Source organism: Amblyraja radiata, chromosome 2 (genome assembly GCF_010909765.2).
Source record: "Amblyraja radiata isolate CabotCenter1 chromosome 2, sAmbRad1.1.pri, whole genome shotgun sequence".
Classification (NCBI taxonomy): Eukaryota; Metazoa; Chordata; class Chondrichthyes; order Rajiformes; family Rajidae; genus Amblyraja; species Amblyraja radiata.
The window spans coordinates 103,108,050-103,128,731 of NC_045957.1; the positions used below are offsets into that span (position 1 = coordinate 103,108,050).

The window sequence follows — 20,682 nt, forward strand, 5'->3', positions numbered from 1 at the left end:
TCGTATATTTTATGTAATCACACTGCCATGGCTCCATTTCAATTCTGATTTCTAAGGGGAAGGATGTAGATGGTTTATGCATGCAACCAATAATGTAGCTACCTCAGTACCACTAACCACGCCTTAGTTATCAAGTATAATAACACTCTGTCTCCCTATCTCTCGTTCTTTCCAGCACGGTGACAGACTGCGTGCAGTTAGTGCTGGATCATGTTTAATCTGTGTGTTTATTAAAGAGTTAAGTAAAGTTACAAGTGTGTGAGATTCACTTCTTTACAATATCTAATTAAAGTTTCTTGGATGCGGCCTTATTAGATTACAGCTAACTTAATGCGGCATTCCAACATGAAAAGGTTCCCCACCCCTGGTTTAGACAGTGACTATCTTCCCATTGCAGACAGTCATTGCCTAGCATCTATGTGATACTGTGTGTGTGTGTGTGTGTGCGTGTGTGTGCGTGTGTGTGTGTGTGTGTGTGTGTGTGTGTGTGTGTGTGTGTGTGTGTGTGTGTTTGTGTGTGTGTGTGTGTGTGTGTGTGTTTGGTAATGGAGGAGGCCCAGGACAGAAAGGTCAGTGTGGGAATTGGAGGGGAAGTTGAAGTGCTGAGCAACCGGGCGATCAGGTTGGTTAAGACGGACTGAGCGGAGGTGTTCAGCGAAGCGATCGCCGAGCCTGTACTTGGTCTCACCGATGTAGAGAAGTTGACACCTGGAATTGTGTGTATGTACATATACATATATATACACATTTGTTGGCTCGAGCTTGGTTGTTATTCAGAATATTATGTATGAAGGCGGCACAGTGGAGCAGCGGTAGAATTGCTGCCTTATAGCGCTTGCAGCTACGCAGACCCGGGATCGATCCTGACTTTGGGTGCTTGTCTGTACGGAGTTTATACGTTCCCCCCTTGACCGCATGGGTTTTCCTCGAGATCTTTGGTTTCTCCCACACTCCAAAGACGTACAAGTTTGTAGGTTAATTGGCTCGGAAGAAGTGAAAACTGTCCATAGTGTGTGTAGGATAGTGTTAATGTGCAGGGATCGCTGGTCGGTGCGGACCCAGTGGGCCGAAGGGCCTGTTTCCGTGCTGTATCTCTAAACTAAACTAAACTAAACATTGGGGAAAATAAGATGTCAGGTTTTTCCATGGGACTATCCACTGGTGCATAGCCCGCTGACTCTTATTATTTAGGCTCATACAAAGAATAGGCTGTAAAGGTGCTGGAACCTTTATAGCCATGCAGTAGCATCATAGTCCTTCAAAGGGGGACAATCAAATGGCTGTGAATTACAATGATTCAGATCAATTTGTCAAGTAATGGTAAATTATAAATAAAAATAACCAGAAACAAGCACTCAAATTAGTCAATCCATGAGAAAATAGAGTTGCTTGTTGATTCATTATTTTAGCCACTGAATCTTTATAGTTAACCCAGATACCATAATTCCACACCTATCATCTGTTACAAGCTAGCCCATTCCATTGAGATACAATAAACCTGTGGTAATGGAGTTAAATATTTCACACAACTTAAATATATCGAGCCTCCAGATGTAGTCACACAGATAATCATACGTACAAGGCAAATAATGAGTAGTACTAATATGTTGCAGGGCCCACTGGAGCTCAAATGATAGATCTATTTACTTGCTAATTAATTTCACAACATCAGAGAAAAGGTAAAGTCACAATAAACAACTAAAGTTCAGTGAAGTAGATAGTGATGTTGATGTGTGACAACAAAGATATGACTGGGTCTTATAAAATATGAAAATCATCACAACATACACGTTCTAAAGCATTTGAACAGTTAGGATTCTATATCTCTTCAAAGGATCCAATATCTCTTCTACCAGAATGCTACCTGCATTCCAGCTACAGGGAGTGGTTGGATAGACTTGGATTGTTTTCTCTGGAATGTCGGAGGTTGAGGGGAGATGATAGAAGTATATCAAATTATGAGTGGCATGGATAGAGTAGACAGTCAGAACCTTTTCCCCAGGATGTAAATGTCCAACACTAGAGTTATAATATAATATTTATATAAACGGGATGATGTTGGAGAGTCAAAAACTTCAAATTCCTGGCCGTGCATATTTCCTGATCTTTCCTGGCCCCGGCACACTGATGCAATTATAAAGAAAGCACATCAACTCCTCTATTTCCTGTGAAGGAATTTGGTATGTCCGGGACGATTCTCTTGAACTTCTACAGGTGTACATTGGAGAGCATATTGACTGGTTGCATCATTGCCTGGTTCGGCAACTTGAACGCCCAGGAGCTAAGAAGACTGCAAAAAGTTGTGAACACTGCCCAGTCCACCACCAGCTCTGACCTCCCCACCATCGAAAGGATTTACCGGAGTCGCTGCCTCAAAATGGCAGGCAGCACAATCAGAGACCCACACTACCCTGGCCATACACTTATTTCACCCCTGCCATTAGTAACGTCCAGGTTCAGGAACAGCTTCTTCCCTACTCCCTGCAGCCATTCGGATATTAAACACGACAACTTCAAAAACACTCTGAACTACATAGACTATTATTGTTAGTATTGCACTATTATTGTTTGTTTTTTGTGTGTACATATGTGTGCATGTGTGTGCGTGTGTGTGTGTGAGTGCGCGCGTGTGTGTGTGTGTGTGTATATATATATATATGTATATATAATGATCTATATATGTGTTTTTGTGAGTATGTGTACATATACACACACTGAACATTTTTTCTCTCTCTCGTTTATTATATTGTTTACAGTGTACTATGTTTACATATTCTATTGTGCTGCTGCAGGTAAGAATTTCATTGTTCCATTTGGGACATATGACAATAAAACACCCTTGACTCAGTTTAACACGGCATTATGTTCAGCATAAACATTGTGGCTGTGGGGCCAATTCTTAAGCTGCACTGTTCTGTATTCTATGAATACAAAGAAACAAGACTGGACAATGAATGTAAACAGAAGTAAATAAGGCTTACCTTTTGTTATAGGGTTACAAATAAATTAGGAAAGATTTACTGGCATTTTCATGGTGCATAGATCGTTACACTATCCCCTCAATTTTCCTTGTTTTCTTTTTATTTGTAGCAGTAACAGAATTTAAGATAAGATAAAAAATATATTTTTTGCTCAGAATATATAAATGTTGGATCTTTTTCTAAGAATATAAAATATCTTCAGAGTTTGTAAGTAAATTGGGAAAATGTACCTTTTAATTTCCCTCACAAACATTTACACTTTTTTAAAGACTAGCCTAAATTTATTGAAAGAAATTGACACGTTACTCTCAGAGAAGAAAAAAATTAAATGCCATACAATCATCGTCCTTCAAATCATTATAGAAGACAACTAAAGAATACCACCGTTTCTTCAGAAAAAAGGAGTGATACACTTCTAAGAAACAGTATGGCCAAATGATCTAAATGTGATATTATCAAGATTACTTGAACTAATTAATGTAATAGTCTAGCTGTAACTCCATTTTAAATTCAGGCAACAAAAGTACATGAAGGATGGAACCTGAATAGAACAGGATGTAAAGAACTATCATCTACAAAAAGACTTACTTATTCCATGCTTGTCTAAGTTTTTTAGTACTGTGCTGTGTGATGCGATCTGGAAGAAAAAGAAGATACAATGAGTATTTCCAGGTTAAAATCTTTATACATTCTTGAATATGAGAACAGCTTTTAGACAATTTAAAGATGAAGACGAGTATCTTTAATCAGGCAGTTAGCAATTTACAAATTAAATTAAGATCTGAACTCTTAAACCTTTTTCAAGATAGATTCAAGTCCACCATGCTTCAGCATCAGATATGTTGTTTTTCAGATGCAATGCTATACTGAGGTTTTAGTTTAGTTTCAGAGATACAGCACAAAAACAGGCTTACCGAGTCTGCTCCGACCAGTAATCACTAGCACTATCCTAAACACACTTAAGAGATAACGTACAATTTACAATTTTTAACCTGCAAACCTGTACGTCTTTAGAGTGTGGGAGGAAACCAGAGCACCCGGAGAAAACCCATGCGGTCACAGGGAGAACGTACAAACTCCATACAGATAACGCCCTTCGTCAGGATTGAACCTGGGTCTCATGGCCCATATCCCTCTAAATCTGTCCTATCAGTGTACCCGTAAAAATGTTTTTTAAACGTTGCGATAGTACCTACCTCAACTACCACATCAGGCAGCTCGTTCCATATACCAACCACCCTTTGTGTAAAAAAGGTTCTCGATTCTCTTATTCTGGAGAGATTCTGCACGTTTACAGGTATCTGATCTATTCCTCTCATAATTTTGTACACTTCTATAGGATCGCCTCTCAACCTCCTGCCCTCTAAAGAAGAGAGTCCTAGCCTGCTCAACCTCTCCCTATATCTCAGGCCCCCGAGTCCTGGCAACATCCTCGTAAATCTTTTCTGCACCCATTCCAGCTTGACAACATCTTTCCTATAACATGGTGCCGAAAACTGAACACAATATTCTATATGTGGCCTCACCGATGTCTTATGTAACTGCAACATGACCTCCTAACTTACCGTGCCCTCCATGATGTTTGGGCCAAAAACTAATCATTTATTTATTTGCCTCTGTACTCCACAATTTGAGATTTGTAATAGAAAAAAAATCACATGTGGTTAAAGTGCACATTGACAGATTTTAATAAAGGCCAATTTTATACATTTGGGTTTCACCATGTAGAAATTGCAGCAGTGCTTATACATAGTCCATCCATTGCAGGGCACCATAATGTTTGGGACACAGCAATGTCATGTAAAGGAAAGTAGTCATGCTTAGTATTTTGTTGCATATCATTTGCATGCAATGACTGCTTGAAGTCTGCGATTCATGGACATCACGAGTTGCTGGGTCTTCTCTGGTGATGCTCTGCCAGGCCTGTATTGCTGCCATCTTTATCTTATGCTTGTTTTGGGGGCTAGTCCCCTTCAGTTTTCTCTTCAGCATATATAAGGCATTCGCAATTGGGTTCAGATTGGATGATTGACGGCCACTCACGAATTGACCATTTTTTAGCTTTGAAAAACTCCTTTGTTGCGTCAGCAGTATGTTTGGGACCATTGTCTTGCTGTAGAATGAACCGCCGGCCAATGAGTTTTGAGGCATTTGTTTGAACTTGAGCAGATAGGATGTGTCTATACACTTCAGAATTCATTATGTTACTACCATCAGCAGTTGTATCATCAATGAAGATAAGTGAGCCAGTACCTTCAGCAGCCATACATGCCCAGGCCATAACACCCCCGCCACCGTGTTTCACAGATGAGGTGGTATGCTTTGGATCTTGGGCAGTTCCTTCTCTCCTCCATACTTTGCTCTTGCCATCACTCTGATATGTTAATCTTCATCTTATCTGTCCACACGACCTTTTTCCAGAACTGTGGTTGTTCTTTTATGTACTTCTTGGCAAACTGTAAAATGGCCATCCTATTTTTGTGGCTAACCAGTGGTTTGCATCTTGCAGTTTAGCCTCTGTATTCCTGTCCATGATGTCTTCTACGGACAGTGGTCATTGACAAATGCACACCTGACTCCATGGTGAGGAGAAGGGCCATCAAGAACACCACCATCGGGAAGGGGGCGCTGCACTGGCAGCAGCCTGTCGGCAGCGTGTCCGTTTTTTTCCAACTTTTTTTATTTTTTTAGTATGTTTCAAAGTCTGTTTTTAATGTTTCTTTGTGTGTTATGTGTGGGGGGTGGTGTGGGGAAGGGGGAAACCGTTTCGGCCGCCTCCTCCATGGAGAGGCGATTTTTTCAGGTCGCCTCCCCCGTGGCCTAAGAGCAAGGATCGGCGCGGACTTTCCCGGAGACGTGCCCGGAGCTTCAGCGGCGGGCGCAGCGTGGACTCTCGGCGCGGAGCGGGTGAGACCTCGCTGGAGGGGAGCGCTCCGTTACGCTGGCCCGCGGTAGCCGGCAGCCTGAAGCCGCAGTCTGCAGAACTCCAGCTGGTGCGGCGTCTACAGCCCGGGATCCCTCGTGGAGGACCCGGGGGGAAGAAGAAGCTTCCACCGCCGGCCCGCGGCCGTCTTCTACTGCGGGTGCGGCATGGTCTTACCATCTCCCCTGGAGGGGAGCTTCGACCGCCGGCCCCGCAGACTGCGGTGCTTCCGGCTGCGGCACGGCAGGTACTTTAAAACTTTGACCGCCGGCCTGCGGCCTACACCAGCCTGAAGCCGCGGTCTCTGGTTGGGAAGAGCCGATCCTGGACTCACCTTGACTTTGACTTTGTCCCTTACCATCTGGACGCCCGCAGCAACGGCTGTGGAGGGTGGTGGTCCCGACCACGGGGGAAAATGGAGGAGGACTGGCCAAGCTCTGTGCCTTCCACCACAGTGATGAATGCTGTGGTGGATGTTTGTGTAAATTTTTTATTGTGGTTGTGTTCTTTATTACTGTACCGCTGCTGGCAACCCAAATTCCACCGACCTTGGTTGTGTGGCAATTAAATTATATCTATCTATCTATCTATCACAGAGGCAGCGGAGAAGGCCTCGAGATGGCTCTGGATCAGGAGAAGAGGTCCATGGGGAGGAGCGAATGCAACCTGAGCTTTCATGGACGACCTGACTGTCACCACTGAGTCAGTGCCAGGAAGCAGGTGGATCCTGCAGGGGTTGGAGAAACTGATTGGATGGGCAAGGATGAGGTTTAAGCCAGGAAAATCAAGGTCACTGGTGCTGAAGAAGGGCAAAGCCATGGACAGGTTCCGCTTCAGCATCGAAGGGTCACCAATCCCAACTGTCTCCGAAAAGCCAGTGAAGAGTCTTGGCAAGGTGTTTAACAGCAGCCTGAAGGATACAGCATCTGTCCAGGCAACCTGTCAGGAGCTGGAGAGCTGGTTGAGAGCAGTGGACCAGTCGGGGCTTCCCGGCAAGTTCAAGGCATGGATTTACCAGCATGGTATCCTGCCAAGGATACTCTGGCCACTGCTTGTCTACGATGTCCCAATATCCATCGTAGAGAGATTGGAGAGGAAAGTCAGCAGCTTTCTCAGACGGTGGTTGGGACTGCCCAGGAGCCTTAGCAGCATCGCCCTTTACGGAAATAACACCAAGCTCCAGCTGCCCCTGAAGTCCCTGAAGGAGGAGTTCAAGGTGACTCGGGCCAGAGAGGTGATGACGTACAGGGACTCCAGCGACCCCAAGGTGGCTCAAGCAGGGGTGGAGGTGAAAACTGGGAGGAAGTGGTGAGCCGGCGAAGCCGTGCTGCAAGCAGAGTCCCGGATACGCCACAGAGTCCTGGTGGGAGCAGTGACTCGGGGAAGAGCAGGCCTGGGAATCTTCCCATCTCCCCAGTTTGACAAGGCCAAGGTGAAGGAGAGGCGCAGGCTGGTCCAGGAGGAAGTGAGGGCAGTGGTGGAGGAGGAGAGGTGTACCAGAGCAATTGGATTGAGGCAGCAGGGAGCCTGGACAAGGTGGGAGCAGGCCATGGACCGAAAAGTCACATGGACTGAGCTCTGGCAGGCTGAACCACAGCGCATCAAGTTCCTGGTCCAGGCAGTGTATGATGTCCTGCCCAGCCCATCGAACCTCTTCATCTGGGGCAAAGCGGAATCTCCAGATTGCCCGCAATGCTCAGGCAAGGGGACGTTGGAACACATCCTGAGCTGTTGCCCAAAGTCTCTTGGGCAGGGCCGGTACACATGGCGTCACGACCAGGTTCTCAAACCCATTGCAGAAGCCATCAGCATGGGAATCAGCAGCTGCAAACGAGAACGCCCCACCACCCAGATGATCACCTTCGTGAAGGCCGGAGTGCAGCTGCCAAGAACCACGGCAGCCAGGAATCCATCAGGAATCCTGGCGACTGCGCAGGACTGGCAGCTTTCCGTACACCTGGTGAAACAGCTGAAGTTCCCACAGCACATTGCCACGACCACCCTGAGGCCAGATATCCTCCTGGTCTCAGAGGCGACCAAAAACATCGTCTTGTTGGAACTGACAGTGCTGTGGGAGGACCGTCTGGAGGAGGCCCACGAGAGGAAAATGGCCAAATATGAAGAACTGGTCATAGACTGCCGTAAGCAGGGCTGGAAGGCAAGGTGTATGCCCATCGAGGTTGGCTGCAGAGGTTTTGCAGGGCAATCGCTCTACAAAGCCTTGAGTTAGCAATGTTACAAAATTTTGAGATTTTAAAAATCAAGTCTGTAATTTATCCCATCAGATAAAGCATAAAAATAAGTTTAATTTGACACCTAATTCACTTTCATATCTCAAGTATTTAAAAAGTTATGGCTGTTTTCATACTGGGAAATGAGCATCTTGTTCCCTATTGATTTTCTATGGACATAACAAAAAAGCTGTGATCGTGAACAGTCAAAAGCCCATAACTTTCTTAAAAATTAAGAGAACTGAATGAAATTTTCAGTTATCATAGATTGAAGCATTCTGAAACAAATATAAAATAATCTTACTTGGATGACCTGAAATTAAAGCATATAATTAGTTAGTTACCTAATTGTAGCTAATTTCAGACTTCAATTACTAGATCTAAACATCTATCCATTTCTTAATAAATGATTAACATTTTTAAATAGCCTAAATGTCCAAATAATATTCACAAATAATTCACAATAAAACATGATTTTTAAATCTCATTTACATTAATTTATAGGCCAAATGGAAGGAATTTAGTGTTTAATTGCTGTAAATAAATGCCCATTTAAATCAGCTTTCCAGTGGGTCCCTGTGGAACGCGCTGGTTTAGAACGTTCACATTGCGGTAGATTTGTGCCCCAAATGCCGAGAAAAATACTGCGCGATATAATGGGCCCAAATTGAGCTACTCGCAATATTAAACTTAGTATAAAGGGATCTTTAGAAGCCCTTTTTAATGTAAAAATATACAACCTAACTTCTGCTATTTGCTTTATGAGACCCTGCGGTTGCTGACGGTCGCGGGTTTAGAGATTGATTTTTAAACTACTATAACTATTATTCAAGGCCTTTAAACCTAATAATAGCTTTTGCGACGGGGTCTTCCAGCGATTTTTCGTTAATAATTAACTAGGCTGAACATTTTCGATTGGAACAGCTTAGAGAAAATCGCGTTTTAAACCCGCCCCCTCTAAACGGCGCCAAAATCGCGCACAGCCTCAGCAGCAGATCTTCAACGACGCTTCAGGTAGGCTTTGCAACATACCTACTTGAGTGCACTGGGCATCAACGGAATGGAGAGGAGAAGGGCCATCAAGAACACCACAGAGGCAGCGGAGAAGGCCTCGAGATGGCTTTGGATCAGGAGAGGAGGTCCATGGGGAGGAACGAATACCACCTGAACACAAGTCGTGGTCTGATCAACCACGGCTGGGTCACCTGGGTGAGGGTGTCTGATGTTGAAAGACCCGAAACACCCAATGACCCCAGGTTACATCACTGATGATGTGTTCAGGAGCATCTAGCGATGTATTTGTATCAATCTGAAGAGTGTTTCTGATCTGTCGGACAGGTGTTTGGGGTTTTTTCTTTATTATAGAGAGACTTCTTCTGTCATCAGCTGTGGAGATCTTCCTTGGCCTGCCAGTCCCTTTGCGATTAGTAAGCTCACCAGTGCTCTCTTTCTTCTTAATGATGTTCTAATCAGTTGATTTTGGTAAGCCTAAGATTTGGCTGATGTCTCTTTTATTCTTGTTTCTCAGTCTCATAATAGCTTCTTTGACTTTCATTGGCACAACTTTGGTCCTCACGTTGATAAACAGCAATAAAAGTTTCCAAAAGTGATGGAAAGGCTGGAGGAGAGACTAAGTGCTGAGCGCTCTCTTATACCTGCATTAAGGAGGCAACTAAACACACCTGAGCAATTACAAACGCATGTGAAGCCATGCGTCTCAAACATTATGGTGCCCTGAAATGGGGGGCTATGTATAAACACAGCTGTAATTTCTACATGGTAAAACCAAAATGTATAAAAATACCCTTTAATAAATTCTGACATTGTGCACTTTAACCACATGTGATTTTTTTCTATTATAAATCTCAAATTGTGGTTTACCGAGGCAAATAAATAAATGATGGGTCTTTGTCCCAAACATTATGGAGGGTTCTGGATATATTCAATACTCTGATTGATGAAGGTCAATGTGCTGAAAGGCTTCATGACCACCTTATCTAACTGTGATGCCACATTTGAAGGAAGAATTTACAAATTGTGAATTGAATATTCTTTATTCCTCAATTATATCAGCTATAAAAATGATCACGTTGCTGTTCAGGGGGCCTTATGCATTGATGTTCATAGAACCTTAACGTATGCAAACTGACTGATGTATTTTCTATATTATGACGTTTACTATATATTGAATGAATGAATGTTTATGAATGAATACGTTTATTGGCCAAGTATTCACATACAAGGAATGCATATTGGACGCTTTTAGGCTAAATACAGTTTTTTGGGGACGCTTTTTGGCTAAATACAGTTATTTAATATAATAAAGTACTTTACAAATACAATCATCACATGTAATGAGAAGCCACAGCAAGTGAAACATGAGACAGATTTACCCATATCTGCAGGTGTTTAATTCAATGCCTTTAATTGTCTGACTTGATTATTATCATCTGCCACTCTCTATGTAAATCTGATTAATTTATCCTGCACAAATCACCAGAGCCAGATGCAGCTGGATCATTATTTGCACATTGCTCTTCCCAGGTATTGTTTAACAATTTTTGGTGTGGTGTTTATTTTCTCACTAGCTTTTATTATTCAAATGCTGGTACTTTTTATAGAATGTTGATTTTGTGTTCAATGCAAGGTGTTACAGCTACGTTAATCATCTGATGAAGGTTCCAATTTACAAAGACTTATCATGCGGTCTCTGCCCTGAATATTATTCAGTCCAGGATTAAAATGCTGATACCTGTAGATATGACTACATTAACTGGATGGTCGAGTAGTAATCATAAGACGCTGATTAAAGCAACAAAACCTTAGATGCTGGACCCAAAGCAAAAGCAGAAAATGACAGAAAGCTCAGCTGTGCTTGGTTAAGCTGGTCTTGAAGTATTGTGTGCAGTTCTGTGCCACACTACAGGAAAGATGCAATTATGCTACAGATGATGCAGAAAAGATTTGCAAGGATATTGGCTGGATTGAAGGGCTTGAGTTACAAGAAGATCTTAGATTGTCTGGGTCTGTTTTGCTCAAGGAGAAGGAGGCTGAGAGGTGGCGTAATATAAGTTTATAAAATTATGAAAAGCATGGATGGGGAGATAGTCAGGCTCTATTTCCCATGACAGGGCCATCAAGACACCCAATGAGCAAGGCACAAAGGGGTATGGAATTAATGTGGGCGTGGGATTGGTGCACACAGGAATGAAAGATGGCATACATTTGATGGGCTGAAGAGCCTGTTCAACCAGTTTGTTCCAGGTATCAATCAATCAATATAAACTCCCCTGAACTGTTTCCAAAGCATCAAAATGTTTCATTAAATAAAGAGATCAATACAGCATCCTGAATGTGAAAATAAAACCAAACCTACAGAGGCTTGAAATCCAAAATCTACCTAGTACTCCAGATGTGCCGTCACCAATGCTTAATGTAACCAAAGTATAGCCCAAGCTCTCTACTTATACACTAATGTCCACTCGCATTAGCAATGATATTTGATGCATTTTCCTAAATTCTACCTGTACCTACATTCTACTCTTTTGTTAAGATACCCAAAACTCATTGCAACACAGAGCTCTGCAATTTCACACCAATTAGACAGTCACATGGTAGGCCTGGTCCCCCAATGCAACCCATTCCCCAATGCAATATCCCACCACTCACCTGTTCCCCCAATGCAACCCGTTCCCCCAACGCAATATTCCACCACTCACCCATAGCCCCTAACTGCACAGGCGCGGCTCGGGGGGGGGGGGGGGGGGGGTGTGGGGTGGGGGGGGGGGGTTGTGGGGAGTGGGGGCGGGGGGTGGTGGGGAATGGGGGGTTGTGGGTGTGGAGGTAGGGGGGAAGGGTGGGGTGGGGGTGAGGGGGGTGTGGGGGGGGAGGGTGTGGGCAGGGGGTGTGTGTGGGCATGGAGGGTGTGTGGGCGTAAGGGGGTGGGTGTGGGCAGGGTGTGTGTGTGTGCGGAGGGTGGTGTGAGCAGGGGGCTTGTGGGGGCAGGGGTGTGTGGGTGGGGGGGTTGTGTGGGAGGAGAGGGGTGTGTGGGCGAGGAGGAGTTGTGGGGGGAGAAGGGTGTGTGGGCGGGGGGAGGGGGGCATCACGGGGAAGAGGGGGGCATCACGGGAGAGGGGGGACCAGAGGGGTAATCGTTGGAATTGGCGGGCGCGATGGGGACTCACAGCGGGCGTTGGTCACCGGTCGTTCTGCTCCGCCGGGATCAGAGTCTCCGCTTTCCGTATGACGACATCTCCGACCCTGGGCTGGGTTGGCTCTCCATCTCTGGGCTGGGCTGGGCTGGGTCTCCCACGCTGGGCTGCTTGGGGCTGGGTTGCTTGGGGCTGGGATGCTTGGGGGTGGGCTGCTTGGGGCTGGGCTGCTTGGGGGTGGGCTGCTTGGGGCTGGGCTGCTTGGGGCTGGGCTGCTTGGGGCTGTGCTGCTTGGGGCTGGGCTGCTTGGGGCTGTGCTGCTTGGGGCTGGGCTGCTTGGGGCTGGGCTGCTTCGGGTACATCTGAAAATTGTGTCCGGTTGGAAACCTCCGCCGGCCACCTTCAGCTCCAGTAAAGACGTGATAGCGCAGGAAGGGGTGGACCGTCCCGGGGAGTGACAGGGTAAGAGACTAATCCGTGCAGCGCTGACTGGCAGAAGAGATCGGTCTGCGCATGCGCGGTTTTTAAGGGTTTTAAAGCTCGCTAACTTTTATGATATTTAACCAATCCGAATGAAACTTGGTGAACTCGCAGCTCAGGGGAATGGTGAGTGAACTGGCGAAAAATCATAGCACTATCGCAAACCATTTTTGCGCAAATAGAATGACCGCGCAAACCGGAAGATAACAAGATCAGAGTTTTAGTTATGTATAGATGCTTGATTACATTTTCTGCCAAAATCAGCAATTTCACATCTTCCAACAATATATTTAATTGGGCAAATCTTTGCCTACTCAATTAACTTGTCTATATTTCTTAGTGGTCTCCTATGGTCTTTTCACATGTGTAAAATACTGAGGACTTAGCACCGATCCCTATGACACATCAATTTGCAAACGATGACACAATTTGCTGGAATAACTCAGTGGGTCAGGCAACATCTCTGGAGAAAAGGAATAGGTGATGTTTTGGGTTGAGACCCTTCTTCAGACTGAGAGTCTAGAGAGAGGGAAGCTAGAGGTATGAAAAGGATGAGTTTAACGTGACTAATTCAGCACTTTTATCTGAAGATTTTCTTTTTCATTCATCTTAGTGGACAAAGACAGTCATTTATTTTCCAATCTTAATGCCAAATTCAGATAGTTTTTTTCTGGAGCATCGGGGACTGAGGGTTGCACTGAAAGTAACATAGAAAACATAGAAAATAGGTGCAGGAGTTGGCCATTCGGCCCTTCGAGCCTGCACCGCCATTCAATATGATCATGGCTAATCATTCAACTCAGTATCCTGTACCTGCCTTCTCTCCATACCCCCTGATCCCTTTAGCCACAAGGGCCACATCTAACTCCCTCTTAAATATAGCCAATGAACTGGCCTCAACTACCTTCTGTGGCAGAGAATTCCAGAGATTCACCACTCTCTGTGTGAAAAATGTTTTCCTCATCTCGGTCCTAAGGGAATTCCCCCTTATCCTTAAACTGTGACCCCTTGTTCTGGACTTCCCCAACATCGGGAACAATCTTCCTGCATCTAGCCTGTCCAACCCCTTAAGAATTTTGTAAGTTTCTATAAGATCCACCCTCAATCTTCTAAATTCTAGCGAGTACAAGCCGAGTCTATCCAGTCTTTCTTCATATGAAAGTCCTGACATCCCAGAATCTGTCTGGTAAACCTTCTCTGTACCCCCTCTATGGCAAGAATGTCTTTCCTCAGAAGTAGATAATGCAGATAGTTAAGGGTCCTTTTTTCCCTCAGGTGGAAACTTGGTGAACTCGCAGCAAGTACTACAGGGCATAGTCTTACGGTGCAAGGGAAATATTTTAATGGGATTGACGAGACAAGTTTATATTGTACACAAGGTGGTAGGTACTTGGAACGAGCCGTAGGCAGATATGATAGCAATATCTTTGAAGCATTTAGACAGATGCATGAACAGGCATAAAATTGAAAGATACATTCCATGTGCTGGCAGATGAGGTTAGTTTAATTTGGCATCCTGGATGGCAAGGAGATTGTGAGGTGAATGGCCTTTTCTTGTACAGTGATGTATGTCCTAAATAATTAGAGATGCTGTAGTTCACCAGGTTGATAGATACGAATGCAATTACAGGATACACATTTTCAACGGTAGAGTTGTTATACAAGAGCTTAGAAACATAGAAAATAGGTGCAGGAGGAGGCCATTCGGCCCTTCGAGCCAGCACCGCCATTCATTGTGATCATGGCTGATCGTCCCAAATCAATAACCCGTGCCTGCCTTCTCCCCATATCCCTTGATTCCACTAACCCCTAGAGCTCTATCTAACTCTCTCTTAAATCCATCCAGTGATTTGGCCTCCACTGCCTCTGTGGCAGGGAATTCCACAAATTCACAACTCTGGGGGAAAAAGTGTTTTCTCATGTCAGTCTTAAATGGCCTTCCCTTTATTCTAAGACTGTGGCCCCTGGTTCTGGGCTCGCCCAACATTGGGAACATTTTTCCTGCATCTAGCTTGTCCAGTCCTTTTATAATTTTATATGCTTCTATAAGATATCCCCTCATCCTTCTAAACTCCAGTGAATACAAGCCTAGTCTATTCAATCTTTCCTCATATGACAGACAGTCCCGCTATCCCAGGGATCAATCTCGTGAGCCTACACTGTACTGCCTCAATCACAAGGATGTCCTTCCTCAAATTAGGAGACCAAAACTGTACACAATATTCCTGATGTGGTCTTACCAGAGCCCTATACAACTGCAGAAGAACCTCTTTACTCCTATACTGAAATCCTCTTGTTATGAAGGCCAATATTCCATTAGCGTTCTTCACTGCCTGCTGTACCTGCACGCCAACTTTCAGTGACCGGTGTACAAGGACACCCAGCGCTCACTGCACCTCCCCCTTACCTAACCTAACCCCATTGAGATAACAATCTTCCCCCTTGTTTTTGCCGCCTAAGGGGATAACCTCGCATTTATCGAATTATACTGCATCTGCCATGCATCTTCCCACTCACTCAACGAGTCCAGATCACCCTGCAACCTCCTAACATCCTCTTCACAATTCACACTGTCACCCAGCTTTGTGTCATCCGCAAACTTCCTAATGTTGCTCCAAATTATTAATATATATGGTAAACAGTTGCGGTCCCAACACCGAGCCTTGCAGCACTCCACTCGCCACTGCCTTCCATTCTGAAAAGGACCCGTTCACTCCTACTCTTTGCTTCCTGTCTGCCAACCAATTTTCTATCCATGTTAACACCCTACCCCCAATACCATATGCTCTAATTTTAGTCACCAGTCTCCCGTGCGGGACCTTATCAAAGGCTTTCTGAAAGGCTAGATACACTACATCCACTGGTACCCTTTCATCCATTTTACTTGTCACATCTTCAAAAAATTCCAGAAGATTAGTCAAGCATTATTTCCCCTTCATAAATCCATGTTGACTTGGACTAATCCTTTTACTGCTATCCAAATGCCCGATTATTTCCTCTTTAATAATTGACTCCAGCAACTTTCCCACCACCAAAATCAGGCTAACTGGTCTGTCATTCCCCATTTTCTCTCTCGCTCCTTTCTTGAAAAGTGGGATAACATTAGCGATCCTCCAATCCACAGGAACTGATCCTGATATTGAACATTGGAAAATGATCACCAATGCGTCCACTATTTCTGGAGCCACCTCCCTGAGGACCCTGGGATGTAGACCATCCGGCCCTGGGGATTTATCTTCCTTCAGTCACATTAGCTTACCCAATACTATTTCTCGCCTCATGAAAATTTCTTTCAGTTCCTCTACCCCCTTAGATCCTCTGCCTCCAGTACATCTGGGAGATTGTTTGTGTCTTCCTTAGTGAAGACAGATCTGTTCAACTCTTCTGCCATTTCCTTGTTACCCATAATAATTTCACCCGTGTCTGCCTCAAGGGACCCAAATTTGACTTTGCTACTCTTTTGCCCTTAACATATCTAAAGAAGCTTTTACTGTCCTTCCTTATATTCCTGGCCAGCTTTCTCTCGTACCTCATCTTTTCAGCCCTTTTTGCCCTTTTTGTTTCCTTCTGTTGTCCTATGAAAGTTTCCCAATCCTCTGGCTTCCGGCTACTCTTTGCTGTGTTATACATCTTTTCTTTTAGTTTTATTTTTCCCTAACTTCTCTTGTCACCCACGTAGGTTGCCTCCTACTCCCCTTAGAATCTTTCTTCCTTTTTGGAATGAAATGATCCTGCGTCTTCCGGATTATGCCCAGAATGTTCCTGCCATTGCTGTTCCACCGTCATTCCTGCTAGGATCCCTTTCCAGTCTACCTTGGCCAGCTCCTCTCTCATGACTTCATAGTCCCCTTTGTTCAAATCCATCACTGCCACTTCCGATTTAACCTTCTCCTTCTTAAATTGTAACCTTCTCCTTCTCATTAACCTTCTCCTTCTCATTAGTACTCAATGGCAATAGCGTTCTTAAACTCATGCCGGTTTATGTGTATCTGGCATAGCAACAAAATCAATGGGTTTTGATTACAAAGTTACACTCTCACTTTGGTGTACACAATTGGTCCTCTCATAAGAATAGAAATAACCCATTTCCTTATTTTAGCCTGTGACTTGCTAACATTCTCCTCAAGGCTAGTCCTGGATAAGCTGCCTCCTGTTGCTCTGACTCTTTTACTAGAGATTGTCATGGGTACTGCTATCCTTTACGGCCATTTTTGATGACACATACACACAGGAGCCATCACGCCAGACCCAGTCAACCTTGCACAATATTTCTCCTTTAGGCGGTTTCCCTCATGACATCTCCTTGTCTACCTTCCATAATTACAACTTCACTTCCTTGGCCCATTTTATTTCTGGAGTAACTTGATTGGCATTTCTTCCATGTCCAAGCATTGCAATTTCCCTCCAGGCATCAGCTTGTTAGGACTTGCCCCTGTAATGTAATTGCATTAACGTCATTCATAGCAATGACAAGTGATCCTTCACACACCTGCTTTGAGCCTCAAGGACACACTGAAAAGCCTTTAACAGCTCACGAGTCACAGAACATGGCTAAGAAAGCCATGGCCTGAGAGATAGAAAATAGGATTAGTTCAGTTAGGTACTTGATAGACAGCAGAGGCACTCAGGGCTGAAGGGCTAACTTCTGCAGTATCAGATTTCATTTCCTTCAGGGCTCAACCTTTTTTCTCTTAACCCACCTATTCTATTGAACACAATGTGATGTAGATTCACAGTGTTATTTGCAAACTTTGCCCTTGCATTGTGAAGCTACTCTAACCTTTGATATGCCATTCAGCTCCTGCATTCATGATTCAAGAGGTGGCATGGCAGTAAATCAATATAAGGGGCATAGATAGGTAGACAGTCAGGGCAGGTTTCTCCCAGGGCGGAGATTTTGAACATGAGCGGACATTATCAGGTGAGAGGGGGTGAACCTCAATAGAGATGTGCGGGGAAAGTTGTTTACACAAAGAGTAGTGGGGGTCTGGAATGCATTGCCGGGTGGTGGTGTGGTAGATGTAATAATGGCATTTAAGAGGCTTTTAAATAGGCACATGGAAGTGCAGTGAATAGAAGGACATGGATCATGTACAGGCAGATGAGATCAGTTTATCTTGACATCGTGTTCGACGCAAACATTGTGGGCCAAGGGCCTGTTCTTATGCTGTACTTTACTGTGTTTTATGTCAATGTCTTTGCCACACAGCGGGTTTCAGTTGGGTGTTCCCCTTTTCTCCCATATTACAAAGCTGGGATAGTGGGCTAAATTAACATCTAAAGTAGCTCTGTAAAATCAGAGAATGGCAAATGAACACAAAGAACAACGGTGGGCTTGCGAGAGAGGATAAATCGCATGGGGGGGGGGGGGGGGGGGGAGGAGGTGAAGAGGAATGACACTGATGAGGTTGCTTTGTTGAGAGCTGATGTGACTCTGATGGACAATGGTCTTGTTCTGTATTGTAGTAAGAAAGTAATTGTGAGTCTAGCCAGGGCACTGAAACTCAATATCCATCCGTATGGACACATCTGTTGACTCTCTCCATTACTTTGCTAATAATTGGAAATAAGCTCATGGTACAGTACCTGGTCAGATTGAACTTATTCTTCCTATCCTGTTTGGACATTCTTGGAACATTTTAATAACTGTTGGTGTTTCCAGGTTCTTAATTTTCTTGTGGTAGTTGCACCATTATCTCTGAAGCAGATCTTGCTCCAGAGTTTTTTATAATAAAATGTTAGCTTACATTAAGTACCTGTAAAAATGTTTATGACCATGAATATATTCTTGGGAAGTAGCACAATTAACCAACTACTGATATCGCTTCCTTGCGCTGTGTTAAGAATGTAAAACTATATAAGAATACTAAACTAAGTGGGGCCCGTTGGGTCCCAGCATCACACTGGAGGGCTGGTCTCCCAACGCAATATTCCACCTCTCCACCAATATTCCAATATTGGTGGCCAGTGGGGGGGGAGGGGGGGGGGACTTTCTGGAGCGCTAATATGGGTGTTGTGGGCTGAAGGGGCTGGTTTCCAGAGGGCTAGTATGGACATTGTGGGCCGAATGGATTCTTGGGCTGGCACCTCAGTCAATCAAGCCTGTTGTGCTGGCAGCTCACTCACTCACAGCTAGTGGGCTGGCAGTTGACTCACGGCTATTTCTTGAAATTCCATTTCAAGCAGGATGCAAGGCCACCAAATTCAAGTGCAGTTTCATACCATTTCAAGCAGGGTGCAAGGCCACTAAAGGCAGCGAGTCATCACCTCTCCCTCCTCCATCGTGCAGAGACTGAGCCATGCCCACACTTCTGGGTTTTATAGTCCCTCCCTCTCTCACCAGAAGGGGCATGGGCTTCATGGCGTGATTGACAGGAGAGAGAATCTCAAGATTTTTTAAACCTCTAATAACTCTTTTATTTTTCATCGATGGGAATAATCCTTGGCACCTGATGAGCAGAGGGGGACTCTGAGTAAGATGGTCAAAAGTCACAGCCGTACGTGGTAGCGTTTTTTCTAAATTCAATATAAAGCGCAAGGAAGTGGTCAAGATTAGACTTATAATTATATAGAAGTCAAGGCAACTTTAATTAGGCATGGCAACTTTAATTAGGCATGGCAACTTTAATTAGGCAAGGCAAATTTAATTAAGCAAGGCAACTTTAATTAGGCAAGACAACTTTAATTAGGCAACACAGCTTTAGCATTTCCAAACCAAAGGCAACACAGCTTTAGCATTTCCAAACCAAAGGGAACACAGCTTTTGCATTTCCAAACCAAAGGCAACACAGCTTTAGCATTTCCAAACCAAAGGCAACACAGCTTTAGCATTTCCAAACTCTATTTTCAAACCACATTAAGGGCATTGATAGGTCAGTAAAACCACTCACATGTGTTCAATGTTATTCACAGCTCAGACTGAGAGACGTGACCCTCTCGCTCCCCCATCTTGCAGAGACTGACTGAGGCACTCAACACTTCCGGGTTTTATAGTCCCTCCGGAAGAGGCATGGCCTTCAGGAGAGAGAATCTCAACATTTTTAAAACACTAATAACTCTTTTATTTTTTATCAATGGGAAAAATCCTCTTGTCCTGCGCAGTGGAGGGGGACTGAGTAAGATGGCCAAAAATCACAGCCAAAAGTGGCAGCGTTGTTTCTAAAATCAATATACAGAACAACGGGAAGTGGTCAAGATCAGAGAAAAGTCTCTTAAATGCCACAATTTTACCTGTCTCATCCACAACCCTGGCAGTGTATTCCAAACACTCATCTCTCTTTGTAAAAAAAAATGTTTCAGCTTGCATAGAGCTGTCCCTCCACCACAACCCTTTGTCTTCTATCAATTATTCAGTTCTGAATCCATATGACCAAGTCACTGTTAATCCTGTGCATCTTAATCTTCTGGAACCGCCTACCATGGGAGACTTTATCAAATGCCTTGCTATAATCCATGTAGATAACATCCACCATTCTACCCTCATTAATCATCTCAGTCATCACGTCTAAAAACTCAATCGTTCGTAAGACACGATCTGCTCAGTACAAAGTCACAGGTACACAAAAATGCTGGAGAAACTCAGCGGGTGCAGCAGCATCTATGGAGCGAAGGAAATAGGCAACGTTTTGGGCCCAAACCCTTCTTCAGACTGATAGGGGGTGGCGGGGAGAAGGAAGGAAAAAGGAGGAGGAGCCAGAGGGCTAAGGGATGGGAGGAGACAGCCTGAGAGCTGAGGAAGGGGAGGAGACAGCAAGAGCCTGCCTGTCACTAATTAACCCATTCTCTTCCAAATGGGAGTAAATCCTATCCCAAAGAATCCTCTCCAATAACCAAATAACTATATTTCCCTGGGATCTCTTTACTTCCTTCTTGTCCCGTCATGTCCTGAGAATTTATCCACCTTACTGCTCCTTAAA

General features: G+C 44.4%; 1 protein-coding gene across 4 annotated transcripts in view; it reads right to left on the reverse strand.

Moving 5' to 3' along the window:
• Positions 1-20,682, reverse strand: part of cdk14 (cyclin dependent kinase 14) — a 665,904-nt gene that overhangs the window by 204,395 nt on the left and 440,827 nt on the right. For all 4 annotated transcript variants that reach the window (XM_033012625.1, XM_033012602.1, XM_033012618.1 and 1 more), the window contains one exon: positions 3,570-3,618. In XM_033012625.1, coding sequence (XP_032868516.1) covers positions 3,570-3,618 — 49 coding nt within the window. The remainder of the gene's footprint in view (positions 1-3,569; positions 3,619-20,682) is intronic.